We start from the raw sequence: 12,837 nt of genomic DNA, 5'->3' as shown, positions 1-12,837 counted from the left end.
TTGCCGTTGCCATTGCACTTTGCGGGTTGCGTTAACGCTTTTTGCTTTTGCTTTGCCATTTGTTTGACAAATTCAACAGGCCGTCGAATTGATTCATTTCAATTGGTGTGAGACTCGTCAAGCGCTTGTTGGAAAGTGACATGCTGGAAACCCAATATACCCACTCAGTCCCTCATATTTGTGCAGCTAAGTACTGGCTTTATTTTTTATTCAATTACAAAGCTGCTGCTCCTGTTTCTTGCTCTACGTCTACGTCTACGTGTGCGTCTGCGTCTGCGTCTGTTCTGAAAGTGGATGAGGTGGCTACTAAGTTACCCTACACACATTTCTAACCGCCTTTGTCTTTCCGATTTCTGCACAAATTAGTTACAAATGAACCTACGACAACAAAGGCTGGCGATGGGTAACACGAAGCTCTTCTGAAAATAAGATTGCTATTGACAGGCCAAGCGTCCCTTTGCAGCTTTTTAAATGCCATTGCGTGACGTGTTGACGTACGTTAAGGCTGTCAAGGCAATACTCTACAAAACTAGGCACTCTTCTTAGCAAGAAAGAGAGGCCCAAGCACTGGCATGTTCTTATTTTATTCCTGACCTTTGTCAGCTAGAAGTGGAAGCTGTAACCTAGTGTGGTTAAGGTAATGAGTAGTTGTCTTCTAGTGGAATATCAGTACAAGCATTATTACATAAAAATTAGATAACAGTTGAGTTCCAGCAATCTGTTTTATAGCTAGTAATTTAAGTAGTTAAACACATCTAATTTGAAATTTTTTTGAGTGCTGCGCTCTCTGGCATGCCATGACATTATATAAACCCATTTGACATGTAACCCATCAGCTGACAGCTGAGCGGAGCACTTTCTCATCTTTCACCAACTAAAGTAACCCAAATTGTTGAGCATTTCTAGTCGAAACAACTACACGTGTTTTTCCATATATAAAAAAGGCGATAAAATGTTAGTGCGCCCTTTTGGCAGTAAATGAATGACATAACCGCGAATCATTTACCACCAATAGCAATAGGAATAGAGATAGCAATGCTTTAAGCACGAGCAGGAATAACAATCAAAACACCTTTAAATATTAATTAGCCGTAGCAGTCGGCAGTCGGCAGCTTCCCCTTATAGCAATTACACACAGCTCATACTTGTGTTTAGCTAATGTACACAAAACTGTGTGTGTTGAGGTGCGTAGACTCTGACTGAGAGCAGCAGCGTGGCACGCACCGAGAATAGAGAAGCACGAGAAGTATGTTGTTGGATACTCTAATCAAACTACTAACGAATCTGGCATTGGCATTGGCATAATTGTTAACGATTAGACAACACAAATCACGAACGAGATACAGCCAGGTATCATATCTGCATCAGTGTCTTCTAAGCTGGGAATTATTAAGACTAATATGTTTAATGCTGACGGAAGCAATGTACGATGAGAGCAGAAAGGCTGAAGCACGAGACGGGACGGAATGACAATGCCACTAGCTGCGGCAATGCTAGTGACTCTGGAAGTGGCAATGCTAACAACTCAACCAGCAGCTGTGTGTAAAATTCCAAGCCCGGTCCGGAGTGAACTAATCAAGAATATGCGTCGTCTTCTAGTATGAGTGTCCGATTTTGCAATAAACGAGGAGCTTAGACAAAGTCTGTACTCTACAAACTGACGCTTGCGTGCTTGGCAACTGAATTAAAAAACAAATTATACAAACTGTTTAAGTCTCTCGTTCAGTCTTTTGCTCTGACAGTCTCTGGCCAGTTAGAATAGTAACGTTTTCATTAGCCAGAATTATCGTTGACGGAGGGAACACCCACCCACTAGCTAAGGTTGAGCGCTAATGCAAACGTGGCGTCAGTCGTTGAAGTCTGTTGGGCTGGCGAAAATGTTCATAAATATGTGTACCTAATTATAAGTAGTTTCACATTTTATTGTCGATAAATTTTGCAAGTTCATTAAACTCATTCGTCGCGGCAAATAATTAAGCTGAATCAGCGAAACCAGCCTTTATCTTTTTCTTGTGTCTTTGGCTGTAGATTGGGATTTTCTTTGGATTTTGAAGTTTGGAGTCTGAGGAGTTTGTGGCATGTGGGCATCGCCTTTTAATTGTCACCCCGCTTTCGCGCTATGCACTCGGGAATGAAGTTGTCATTGTTGGCGATGCTTATGCAATGCTAACAATCTCGTTCCGTCTTGTTTGTTTGGTTTTTCTGAGTAATGAGTTATACTCGAATGGGGTCAGCTTCAGATGCCAATTACACGACTCTGACTTTCATTGAAAGTAAAATATTTGTAGAGCATACGAAAGGAAATGCAACGAAAGGAAAGAAAAAAATAGCGTCAAGTCTATAGCAGATGCTGCAGAGGCAGCTGTCAATTTGAAGACAGCGAATTCAATATTTACTCATCGATCACTTGGAGAGTTCAACATTTTGTATATTCGACATACTTCTACATCTCGGAATTGAATAAGAAAACATATCGGCGAAGACCGCAAAATGATTCTCAGCTATAATAATGTGATAATTATTTCAAAGAAAAGGGTATTCCATAGTTTAGTAACCTTATGGTGCTTGTGCTCTATCTATTTATTTTGTTTATTTAGTTGTGAAAGTGGCAAGAGGCAGCTGACCACAGGAAAAAGGTTAAACTGGGCGCCGAAGCGTGCCCTGCACTGAATTGACTCTCTGTGATCGCAATCGAATTTGGGCTGCTGTGTATTAAGTTAAGCTCAAACTGGGTACCGGAAAGTGGTGATTCAAGTCAAACAATAATTTGATCGCGTACTCGTACTCGTACTACTGACTACTCGCCAAAGAGAAATATTATAAGCGAATATAATTTAATTTTGAGATTTAGGAGCTGCAGGTGAATTGATTTCTCTGTGGCACATACACATACATATATTCGCCTTGTGAAGTAGTCACTTTCACACCTCCCACATCATCTACTATCAACAATTCGCGCACTATATCGCAATTACTTTATACCCGCACTATAAAATCAAAACTTTCGAATTTCCTGACAATTAGAGCAAACGATTGGTTGTTCAGTTTTATAGCTGATGCTGATTTACAATTAAAGGAAATTTCAACACGTTTTCGAATGTATGTTATATGGACTAACAAAACTTCTTTGGCTCTCGCAACTAATGATGAAAAAATATGTGCATTTTATTGCTTAAAAACGAGTTTACTAAACGCAATAAAGAAAGGAGTAGGTAAACTGAAGTTCAAATATGAATTGTTAGCAGAGCCCAGCCCGTAAACTCTAGGCGTCCATCCAATCAATGCTTCTTAAAGATTTTAATTTTATTCAATGTTGACATTACAATATTATTTGAGTGAGTGTCAAATTTTCGTGAAATCATTGAACTTCTCAATTGAACTTCACTACCAATAGGTTTAAATGGATCAATTAATCGACACAAATTGATGACAAGGCAATTACTTGAAAATAAATAAATTAATCTAATGCTTTTAACTGGAGGAGCCCGCTTTAACAATTACCTTTCAATTTTCTTGTTATGTTGTAGTTTGAGTGTTGGCGACTCCGGCTGGGGCTCCGAAATTCTCCTTAATTGTTGCGAGTTGGCTCAACATATTGGCGACCTTGACGTTCGGACATCATCTCGTAGACCCTTTCACGATCAGAGTCAATAAACTTAAATTCTAGTAAATCAAGCTGTTGTGTAGCTCCCCCACATCTCTTAGTCGACAGAGGATGGCGCAACAGCCGTACTTAAATTGTTATCAATGTATCTATTTCCATTTCGTTTATGTTACCGTCTGGGATGGGCCATTATACCATGAGAGCCGGCATTGCAGCTATAGTCACACATGGTCATAAAAACTTTAGATTCAGTTGAAATAAGATACGATCTTGCCTTAAAAGCGAAATAAAATTCCGTTTACTGCTAGTATCTAGTAGAAAACTTTAAAAGCTCGTACTTTAATAATATTGAAATTATATGAAATGTAATTTTGGATATGCCACTTCTTTTTTTTAAAACTAAATGTATTAATTTGTAGAAATAAAGCAAAAAAATTTTCGACGAGGATGGGATTCGAACCCACGCGTGCAGAGCACATTGGATTAGCAGTCCAACGCCTTAACCACTCGGCCACCTCGTCACGTGTCAGTCGTAGTCCTAAATGCATACTTGTTACAAATGACAAGCAGAAAGTTGTTCTCAACATGAAGCAGTTTATAAAGCAGTGCAAAGTGACAACAATTGAAGCAAGCAGTTCCACTATTTTAGGTTTTTAAGTGCACGTCATACAAATATGTGTTAAAACTTAAAAAAATGTCTGCCTTTAATTACTTAGATATTTTTTATTCAGGTTACATTTGTATTGTAAAATAAAATTTCTCTTGTTTTCTTTAATTTTTTTTTTGACTGCTTACTTTTCACATAGCGGCGTATCAACAGAACAACTGGGTGGCGTTGCCGCATATGACGAGGTGGCCGAGAGGTTAAGGCGTTGGACTGCTAATCCAATGTGCTCTGCACGCGTGGGTTCGAATCCCATCCTCGTCGAGAATCTGTTTTTTGAATTGAATAATTAAAGTTTAATTAAATGTTTTATTTTACTTTGTTATAATAAAAATGTAAAGTTTTAGTCTATTTAAAAAGTTTAATATTGGTTAAAAAAAATTTAAAAAATGTATTTAATGCGACGAGGATGGGATTCGAACCCACGCGTGCAGAGCACATTGGATTAGCAGTCCAACGCCTTAACCACTCGGCCACCTCGTCTTGTTGGCAGCCGGCGGCGTAATGAAGGTTCTGAACCCTTCTCGACTTTTCCTACTACTCTCTTTCTCTAGGTAATAGAAATTCAATTATTAATTGTGTCAATTAACATAAACTGATACAAGTACTTACTTTTGTTCTGTACACAATGTGTGTGTATCACGTAAAAGTGATGGTGAATGAATCGCCTCGCTTCTGAATAATTATTTTATTTGTTGTTAAAAAAGTGTATCCAAGTGGAGGCGCGTGTTTTGGAGCTTCTGGAGAGTAGTCTAAGCATTTTAGTTATTTGCCTTTATACCCTGAAAAAAACAGGTATGTATGCTCTTTTCGTTACGATAGATATTATGCTAAATCTTATTACGCTTCTCATAAAATATCTTTAATTTCAATATTATCGCATATTAAAATTTTACAAGTTAATGGAATTTATTTTAATGAATGTAATCCTGTGTTACATTATCTAATGTATAATTTAATATTATTACGTTTTAAAGAGTATTTACTTAGAGGTATGGAGTTAAATAGTCACTTCAGAGCATCGTATTTATAGAATATTTTTATTTTGTTTGCTTGCGCATTGAAGATCGCTCATCTTAGAAATTAAAAAGGTTTTTGGATAGTTCAGATATACATACTTTAATGCGGTTATGCCGCTAGATGACCTAGTTTTTTTAAGATCATCAGCGTTCTTTTTGAGATGTTTCTTCTCATTCTTCGTTGATGTAAACAAGTAAGAGTGTTCTAGTTGGAAATGCTCGACTAAACATTACTCTATGTCGCATCGGGTATTGCTTTATTTTATATTTTTTTGTTTTCCAAAAACTTTATTATGAATGTGAGTTTTTTTTAGATGGAAGTTTAAAACAGTTTAATATCATAAGATTTTTGTATGTACATTATATCCTTATTTTTAATCCTATATTAAAAAGAACATTTGGTCTATTTGTTAAACTATGACCTCTAGTGCATAAGTATTTATTTCTTTTGCAAGCTGGCAAAGATTTCAAAACTGACTTTGCGTTGATGTACTTCGAATGTCCAGTTGTCAACCGTCGTCATGAGTGTCAGCGGTGTTAATGAACCTTTCTGACTATTAGTTGTTAGCTGATAGTTGTTTACGTTTACGTTAACGTTAAAGTGGCCGATTGAGATTGCCGACAAGAACAGCTAACACAACACATTGTCTTCGTTAGAAAAGTGTGCCCAAGTCGGACGATGTGCAGGCACGCACGTTTATATTTAGCATGTAGTGAAGTGGCAAACTATTCGCAAACACATGCACATACACACTCGAAGGCATCCCGATGTGCGATGTGCGGTGATAGTCACGTGCACAAGGACATTCCAAGGCTAATTACATTGGCGCGATGCTTGTAAATTCAGTAAATCTCTGCTGCAGCTTCAGCTGCGATCTTGCTTTAACTTGGTTCGGCTTTATTATAACACCATCCGTTCATTATGGTTGGCGGTGGTTGGGCAGTCTCTATCAGCCAAGTCTGTGGCATGCAAGTACAATGTGCAAGTATCTGTATCTATATCTGTATCTGTATCTTTGCATCTGCGTGGTTGTCTGTGGTGTTTGTAGTTGCAGTATCTAGTCGCCAGTCTCCACTTAATTAGCTATGTAATTTATTATTGTCCTAATCTCTGGGAGAGGGAGAGAGAGAGAGAGAGAGAGAACAGCACCGGCGCTGGTCGCGTTTCCATCACTAATGCAGAAGCCGGCGCCAATGCCGCTGGCATTGACAAATCAACAAACGTTTTATATTAGAATATTAATATGTATGATCATCCAAGTTGCGAAAGTCAGGAAGTGCTAACGCCAGTAACATCCCCATAGCTCCTGTGTTTATCCGCTTGTCTGCAAAATCAACACAATTAAGAGACCCTCGCACCCAAAGACTTGGCTAAGATAAACGGCCTTGTCTTCTTCAGTGAGGGACGGGCAGCTAAGACTGGCATTACAAGTACTCCGCGGTATGCAGGCAATAAAGGTGTGCTCTCCACTCTGCAGATATTCGTTCTCGTTTATGCATGTACATTGATGTAATCACACAATTATGCCCAATTATGTAACAGCTTCTCGTGACTGCGACTGCGACTGGCGCTGGGCTGGAAGAGAGATAGGAGCTTGTAGCTCGTCGGTGCTAAGCAGAATGCTTTGTGGATATCAATGACTAATGAGCGTTATATTACCACGCAGTTTCCTTATACATACATATGCACATACATTCTCTGCCCTTTTCACTTCGTCGGTGTTATAAACACTCAACAACATAATCGCGGGCGTACTTTCATTAATGCAATTATCATTTTTAGCTTTTTATTTACGTTTGCAGTGGTTTTTTTTATAATATGCAGTTGCATGCGCGAGTGAAAAATGCTGAGATACGCCGGCCATTGACACTTGAGGGTAATTATATCCCTCCTGTTGCAATCATGTGCAGATTTATCACTTAGAAGCCGGATGGCCCAAATGTTAGATGCCTTGACAATGCAATACAACAATCAACAACAAACACGAAAGCAAACAAACAAACTATTTTTGCCCACTTCTAACTTGGCACATTCTCATAGCTCAGCCCCATCTAGTTCTACTCATCCGCAGCGTTGCCATCGTCGTCAACCGAGTTGCTGTTGGTAACGTGATGGCCAATATAAAGCGCAGCTTCTTAACGTGCTCACACTCATTGCCAGTTCGACGCGTCTGCTGTGCAGTCTAGTTTGCGAGTGTCTTGATCGTACTCTCACTCTGATCTTCATCGGGAATTAAAAGTTTGCTTCAACCTTGTGAAAAGTGAGAACATAATTTAAGTGATTGGAAAGCAATAGAAATAAATCAGTCTTGAACAACTTTAAGTGACACTAATTGCACCAATAAAATTAAATACACTTGATTTGAAAAACTAAAAATATTGAACTTAATTACTTTTCAATTGAGTACAATTATCAGTTGACAAATTCCATACAGATAATCAAAAACTATGTTTGTATTAAGCCAACACAATTGAAAAACTATGTTTGTATTAAGCCAACACAATTCAAATAACTAAACATATCATTTGTTTCATTATTGAATTTAGATAATCTCAGACATGGAAAGATTTATTTGGATATACTCGGCACTACTTGTGCTGCTAGTTGCTGCTTCGGACGCAGCTAATTTATCACAATTGGTTAAGAAACAAACGCAAGCGAAGCAGACGCTTATATCGCCATCATTACAGCAGCAGCAGAGTAATTCCCTTGGTGCCTCAGTCGCCCAGCAGCAATATGGGCAGGAATCCGAGCTGCCAGCTGAGCAGCAGGACATCAAGAGCGAAGAAGAGGATGATGCTTATCAAATGCTTCACGATTTGAAGCAGGACTCGCGACTCCCAGTCTCCCACTCCAACTATGCGTGGAGTCCCTACGCAGCCACTAACTCGCCCATCAATCCTTATGAAAGTCTTCCATCGGGTGGGGCAGCGATTCCCATGCCGAAGATGCTGCCATTTATTGGCTACGCTCAGCCTGTGCTCATTCCGTTCCCATTGTATATAGCTCCCGACATGTTCTATCCTTCGTATCCGGGCGCTAACAACGATCTGGAGGATGTGGTCATGTCCAGGGCAGCCGGCGAAAGACGACCCCTCTCGTCACATTCATCCCGCAACTCGCCCATCTACTACGTGCGCTTACCTCCCACACCTTATATGTTTGTGCCCACAAATCTGGCGCCTAGTCCCTTTGGAAGCAGTTTCTCGCCTTTGCTGACTTATCAGCCTATGCCGACGTTTTCCACCTTTGGCTCTGTATTCAATCTACCCGTTAATTTTCTGGCGAACGGGAAACCTTCAGGAATTTATCAAATGAATGGCGCGTCCAATGAGATATCATCGTTCTCTCAGGGAATCGGAGGTAACAACTTCAATGTGCGGCCACCCACGCCGAGCAATCCCTATAGACCGATGCCTCCATCTCCATCGACTGGCTATGGACATGCTCAGCAGAGCTTTGGCCTCTCCACTTTGCCAGCACCGCAACAGGACTCCAAACTAACTTCTCTTAAGCGTCCATTTGTGTTCAATGGCCGTCCCGACGATATTTATATATTACCCAACAATATATACAACTATAATGAACATAGTTACTACTGATGACACTTATGAAACAACTTGATTGAAGTATTATTGAATGCATTTAAATAACATCTAAAATATAAACAGTACTCGAAATAAACTCGCTGACAATTATTCAGTAGGAAATCAAGGATTTTAATTCGAGACGCAATTTTTGTTAGCTTAAATGAACTATTCGTTGAGTTTTTAAAATTATAAGCTAGGTGCAACCGAAATTTACAGGTCTATCTACATTCGATACTTAATCGCCAATAGCAGCAACCTTATCCTTCATGTTCTCGATGTATTGCGCATCCCCTAGATAGGTGCTATTTCCTATGAGGTCGCCGGTTCGCAAATCAAACTCGTAAACGATTGGAACACAATTGGGAACGTTGACTTTGACGATGTCTTCATTACTTAAATCTAGCAAGAAATGTTAGATACTATTGATGGGAAGAATAATACACACCTTCAATATGCTGGACGAGGGCACGAGCGACAGTTCCATGAGCGACGATCAACACCCGCTTGCCTTGAAGGACCTCTTTCTTGATTTCTTCCCAAATGGGCTTCACGCGATCCACACACATGTGCATCGATTCCGATAGTGGAAATTGACCAACTGGTATATTTCTAAAGGCCAAGTTGTTGAGGATTGCATAATAGTAACTGTTCGACGGTTCTATTGGAGGCGGTATCTCATCGTAACCACGTCGCCAGGCCTGCACCTGCTGCTCGCCGTATGCATCCGCCACCTGCCGCTTGTTACTGCCAGTTAAATTGCCATAATGCCTCTCGTTTAGTCGCCAGTCCAACACCACAGGCAGATAAGAACTTTTCATTTCGGCCAAGATTACATCCGCACTTTGTCGGGAGCGACCCAATGCCGAGCAATAGACCTTGTCGAATCCAATCTTAGCTTCCAGCAGCTTGGCTGCAGCAATAGTTCGTGATTGCTGAAGGCCTATTGAACGAAACTCGTATCAGTCAGCATCATTGTAGTCTTTGTTATCATAATCGTAAGCTTACCACCCTCGCTGAGCGGAGTATCGTGCCAGCCGCAGAATAGATTTTTCAAATTAAACTCACTCTCGCCATGCCGCACGAGCACAAGACGGTTGGATTTTACGAAAAAGTTTGATCTGAAATGAAAAACAGGTTTCATTAATCCCGATTTGCTACCAAATACCAAATGACATTTCAATTCAATTATGATTTGTAGCTGTGTTAGAACATGCGTGATACTGTACACACATATTTATATTCTTTGATATACTATGAGATACTACAACTGTATCTGAAAGATACAAATGTATCCACATTGCTAAGCCGAGTTTATGTTTGAATCAGAACCTACAATATTGTTTGCGTGTTTTAGTGGATTGTTGCTGCTGATCAATGTTAGTACATTACAATTTTCCTCTAAGAAATTTGAACATGGCTCCCTGCCCTTGTTTATCTTTATTTTATTGCAAGTCCTCCGCGGATGCTATCGAGTCTATCGGCATATCGGCGTGACATCCAACTGTGGCACTTCGGATCACTGCTTTTATTGTAACAAATTGATAAGTCTGATCAAAAATGTCAAGCGAATTTAAAAATGTAAAAGGGTTTTGAGATTATCTAACTAAAAACAAAGCCAACTGAGGTGATAACACAATCAGGAATTACATTTTCAAACATAACTTAAGTTTAATCATATCTAGAGTGCAAAGTAAGAGTTGAACACGATAAATCAAACCATAATACAACTCAAGGACTGCTGTTGCAGCTGGCAAAAAACAAAATAATAAACGCAAAAAGTGCAAATGTGTCTTAATAATAAAAATGGAATTGTCTTGTCTTCTTGTCTCCGCAAGAGTTCAAAACAAACATGCATTGCATCTCTTTAAACCCTTGCACGTACAGTGGGCCATAAATGCTACCTTCATTTTAAATTTAAATCATTTATTTGGTATATAATCAGTTCTCAGTCAGTTGGCATTGCAATGCCTTCAATCGATTTACTAGTCTGTGCAGATTTTCGGTTACCTTAAAGATTGTGTGCTGTTGCAGAGCACTACGTTGACGACAGCTGAGGGCTGAGACGTCATCGTCATCGTCAACGTCTATCTGCGTCTGCGTTTCCGTATAAAGGTCTTTGCTAGCTGTGAGCTGGGCTCAGTCTCAGTACAGAGCACCTTGTGTGAGCCTCTTTGCCACTAGTGCGTGGATTGTCAAAAACTACGACTACGACTAAGACTACGACTACGAATTGTGAATTATTAATTGTGAAGAGAATTGTGGCTGGCGAAGAATGCATTTTCCGGCAATTGGAGACTTCTATAAGCGTTTGCTATTTCTATTGCCGTTTGCAACGGGTGGGTATTACTTATTATTGATGTCTGTATCTACGAATCAATGAAGTGTGTCCAATCCAAATCAATCTACGATTGTCTTTCGCGTCGTCTTCTCGATATCCAACTATCTTAAGAAGTCAATTCACAGATATTAGATGTACATATTAGATGTACTTATGACGTAAATTGAGTGGTGCTCTCAGCTGTGTACAACTATCTAAAACCATCGTGCCATGGCAAGTAGGCTCGATTTTGGGGAAATTTATGAGGCATCTCTAATCTGTACTCTCGAATGTCACACTCAGCGCCCATAAAACTGTCAAACTCAGCGGTAAGTCGGGTTTATGCACACGCATCATCTAATGGATAATGGATAGTAAACAAAAGAGCGCAGCCGCATGTAAATAATAACAATAATTAAAATTGCATGCACAAATGCTCTACGAAAAACTATAAAAATATGTCAGAGCAATTGTTGATTGTTTGTTTTTGCTCCAAGTGGGCTTATATAACAGAAGATGGCCAATTGTCCACATTGGACAATTATAGTTCACTTAGGTGCGCGCTGCCTACAATTGTTTGGGAATTGAGTCAAAACACTTTGCGAATTTTGTTTTGTTTTTGAATTGAGATTGAGATTGGCAAACTCTAAATTATTTTCCCCTGCAGAAATGCCCCCTGAGGATCGACGCTTTAGCTATGAGGCGCCTATGCAATGGCAATACTTATATCCACAATGTGGCGGCGTGGATCAATCCCCAGTGCCCCTCAATGCACAGAAGGTAATACCTATAGGCCTGCCTCCGTTGCACTTTGGTCTCTACGACGAGCCTTTCGATGAGTTGCTCAACGTGAGAAACAATGGACACACAGGCATGTACACAGAGAGCCAGCGTTAGGAACCTAATTTTAATTGATATTTTTATATATGTTATGTATATGTTTAGTTGAGTTTAGTGTACCCACGACGGTGTATGGTGAACGCCCTTACATAACAGGTGGACTCTTGGAAGATTTCTATGAGGCGATGGCCGTCCACTTCCATTGGGGGTCAGCGCAGCAGAAGGGATCAGAGCACCTGCTTAATGGTCGTCGCTATGATCTGGAAATGCATATAGTGCATCGGAATACAAAATACCAAAGTGACGAGGAGGCGAGAAATCAAACTGATGGCCTCGCTGTGCTTGCTGTGCTCTTCAAAGTTGTAAGGGTAAGATTGTTTGGCTACTCCTGTCATCGATCTATGATAAAATTGTTCAATTATTGCAGACCAATTATATATATTATCAGCCTGGTTTCACCGAGATCTTGGGCTCCCTACTCCATGTGGGCGAATTCAACAGCAGCTATACGCCGGCAGCGTTCCTCACGCTGGGCTCCCTACTGGGTGGCTTGGATAGGGGCAACTTTTATGCATACAAGGGATCCCTTACAACGCCGCCCTGCTCCCCGGCTGTGCTGTGGCACGTCTTTGCCGAGGTGCTACCCATTTCACACCTTGAGTTGCCCAAGTTTTGGCAGCTGCGCAATCGTTATGGGCGGCCACTTTTGAATAATTTTCGACCTCTGCAGTCTCTAGAGCGGCGACAAGTATTTCTACGGCGACCGTTGGAGGAGTACCTCTGGTCATAGCAAATTATGTCG

The 12,837-nt window shown here is 40.3% G+C and overlaps 3 protein-coding genes and 3 non-coding genes across 7 annotated transcripts; 3 read left to right on the top strand and 3 right to left on the bottom strand.

Annotated features, from left to right (window-relative positions):
* Positions 1–4,043: 4,043 nt before the first annotated feature.
* On the bottom strand, positions 4,044–4,125 carry Trnas-gcu (transfer RNA serine (anticodon GCU)). The gene has a single exon. It is a non-coding gene; the product is annotated as a tRNA-Ser (tRNA).
* A 325-nt stretch (positions 4,126–4,450) lies between these two features.
* Positions 4,451–4,532, top strand: Trnas-gcu (transfer RNA serine (anticodon GCU)). The gene has a single exon. It is a non-coding gene; the product is annotated as a tRNA-Ser (tRNA).
* A 137-nt stretch (positions 4,533–4,669) lies between these two features.
* Trnas-gcu (transfer RNA serine (anticodon GCU)) lies at positions 4,670–4,751 on the bottom strand. Its single transcript has one exon. It is a non-coding gene; the product is annotated as a tRNA-Ser (tRNA).
* A 2,698-nt stretch (positions 4,752–7,449) lies between these two features.
* Positions 7,450–8,917, top strand: LOC132786847 (uncharacterized). The gene is made up of 2 exons (XM_060793550.1): positions 7,450–7,548; positions 7,835–8,917. The coding sequence occupies exon 2, from the start codon at positions 7,847–7,849 to the stop codon at positions 8,888–8,890; it is 1,044 nt and encodes a 347-aa protein (XP_060649533.1). The 5' UTR covers positions 7,450–7,548; positions 7,835–7,846; the 3' UTR covers positions 8,891–8,917.
* Positions 8,918–8,983: 66 nt separating this feature from the next.
* On the bottom strand, positions 8,984–10,490 carry LOC132786848 (2,3-bisphosphoglycerate-dependent phosphoglycerate mutase). 2 transcript variants are annotated; one of them, XM_060793552.1, is made up of 4 exons: positions 10,268–10,490; positions 9,884–9,996; positions 9,324–9,818; positions 8,984–9,277 (listed from the first exon to the last, which is right to left on the bottom strand). In XM_060793552.1, exons 1-4 carry the CDS (start codon positions 10,291–10,293, stop codon positions 9,114–9,116), a joined length of 798 nt encoding a protein of 265 aa, XP_060649535.1. In that variant the 5' UTR covers positions 10,294–10,490; the 3' UTR covers positions 8,984–9,113. The 2 variants fall into 2 exon arrangements, with proteins under 2 accessions (XP_060649535.1, XP_060649534.1); XM_060793551.1 differs by lacking the exon at positions 10,268–10,490 and adding an exon at positions 10,109–10,205.
* Positions 10,491–11,150: 660 nt separating this feature from the next.
* LOC132784879 (carbonic anhydrase 15) lies at positions 11,151–12,825 on the top strand. Its single transcript, XM_060790770.1, has 4 exons — positions 11,151–11,214; positions 11,863–12,066; positions 12,141–12,403; positions 12,463–12,825. The coding sequence occupies exons 1-4, from the start codon at positions 11,151–11,153 to the stop codon at positions 12,823–12,825; spliced, it is 894 nt and encodes a 297-aa protein (XP_060646753.1).
* The last annotated feature ends 12 nt before the right edge of the window (positions 12,826–12,837 follow it).

This window comes from Drosophila nasuta, chromosome 2R (assembly GCF_023558535.2).
Source record: "Drosophila nasuta strain 15112-1781.00 chromosome 2R, ASM2355853v1, whole genome shotgun sequence".
Taxonomy (NCBI): domain Eukaryota; kingdom Metazoa; phylum Arthropoda; class Insecta; order Diptera; family Drosophilidae; genus Drosophila; species Drosophila nasuta.
Note: the sequence above shows the minus strand (reverse complement) of the source record. Positions and strands in the feature narration are given on the sequence as shown.

Excerpts from the sequence above, each read along its gene's own strand:
- LOC132786847 (XM_060793550.1), top strand. The coding sequence starts at position 7,847 with ATGGAAAGATTTATTTGGATATACTCGGCACTACTTGTGCTGCTAGTT.
- LOC132786848 (XM_060793551.1), bottom strand. The coding sequence starts at position 10,176 with ATGTGGATACATTTGTATCTTTCAGATACAGTTGTAGTATCTCATAGT. Across the intron at positions 9,997-10,108 it reads ATATCAAAGAATATAAATAT|ATCAAACTTTTTCGTAAAAT; the intron begins GTGTGTACAGTA and ends TTTTCATTTCAG. Across the intron at positions 9,278-9,323 it reads CCTCGTCCAGCATATTGAAG|ATTTAAGTAATGAAGACATC; the intron begins GTGTGTATTATT and ends ATTTCTTGCTAG.
- LOC132784879 (XM_060790770.1), top strand. The coding sequence starts at position 11,151 with ATGCATTTTCCGGCAATTGGAGACTTCTATAAGCGTTTGCTATTTCTA. Across the intron at positions 11,215-11,862 it reads TCTATTGCCGTTTGCAACGG|AAATGCCCCCTGAGGATCGA; the intron begins GTGGGTATTACT and ends TTTCCCCTGCAG. Across the intron at positions 12,404-12,462 it reads TGCTCTTCAAAGTTGTAAGG|ACCAATTATATATATTATCA; the intron begins GTAAGATTGTTT and ends CAATTATTGCAG.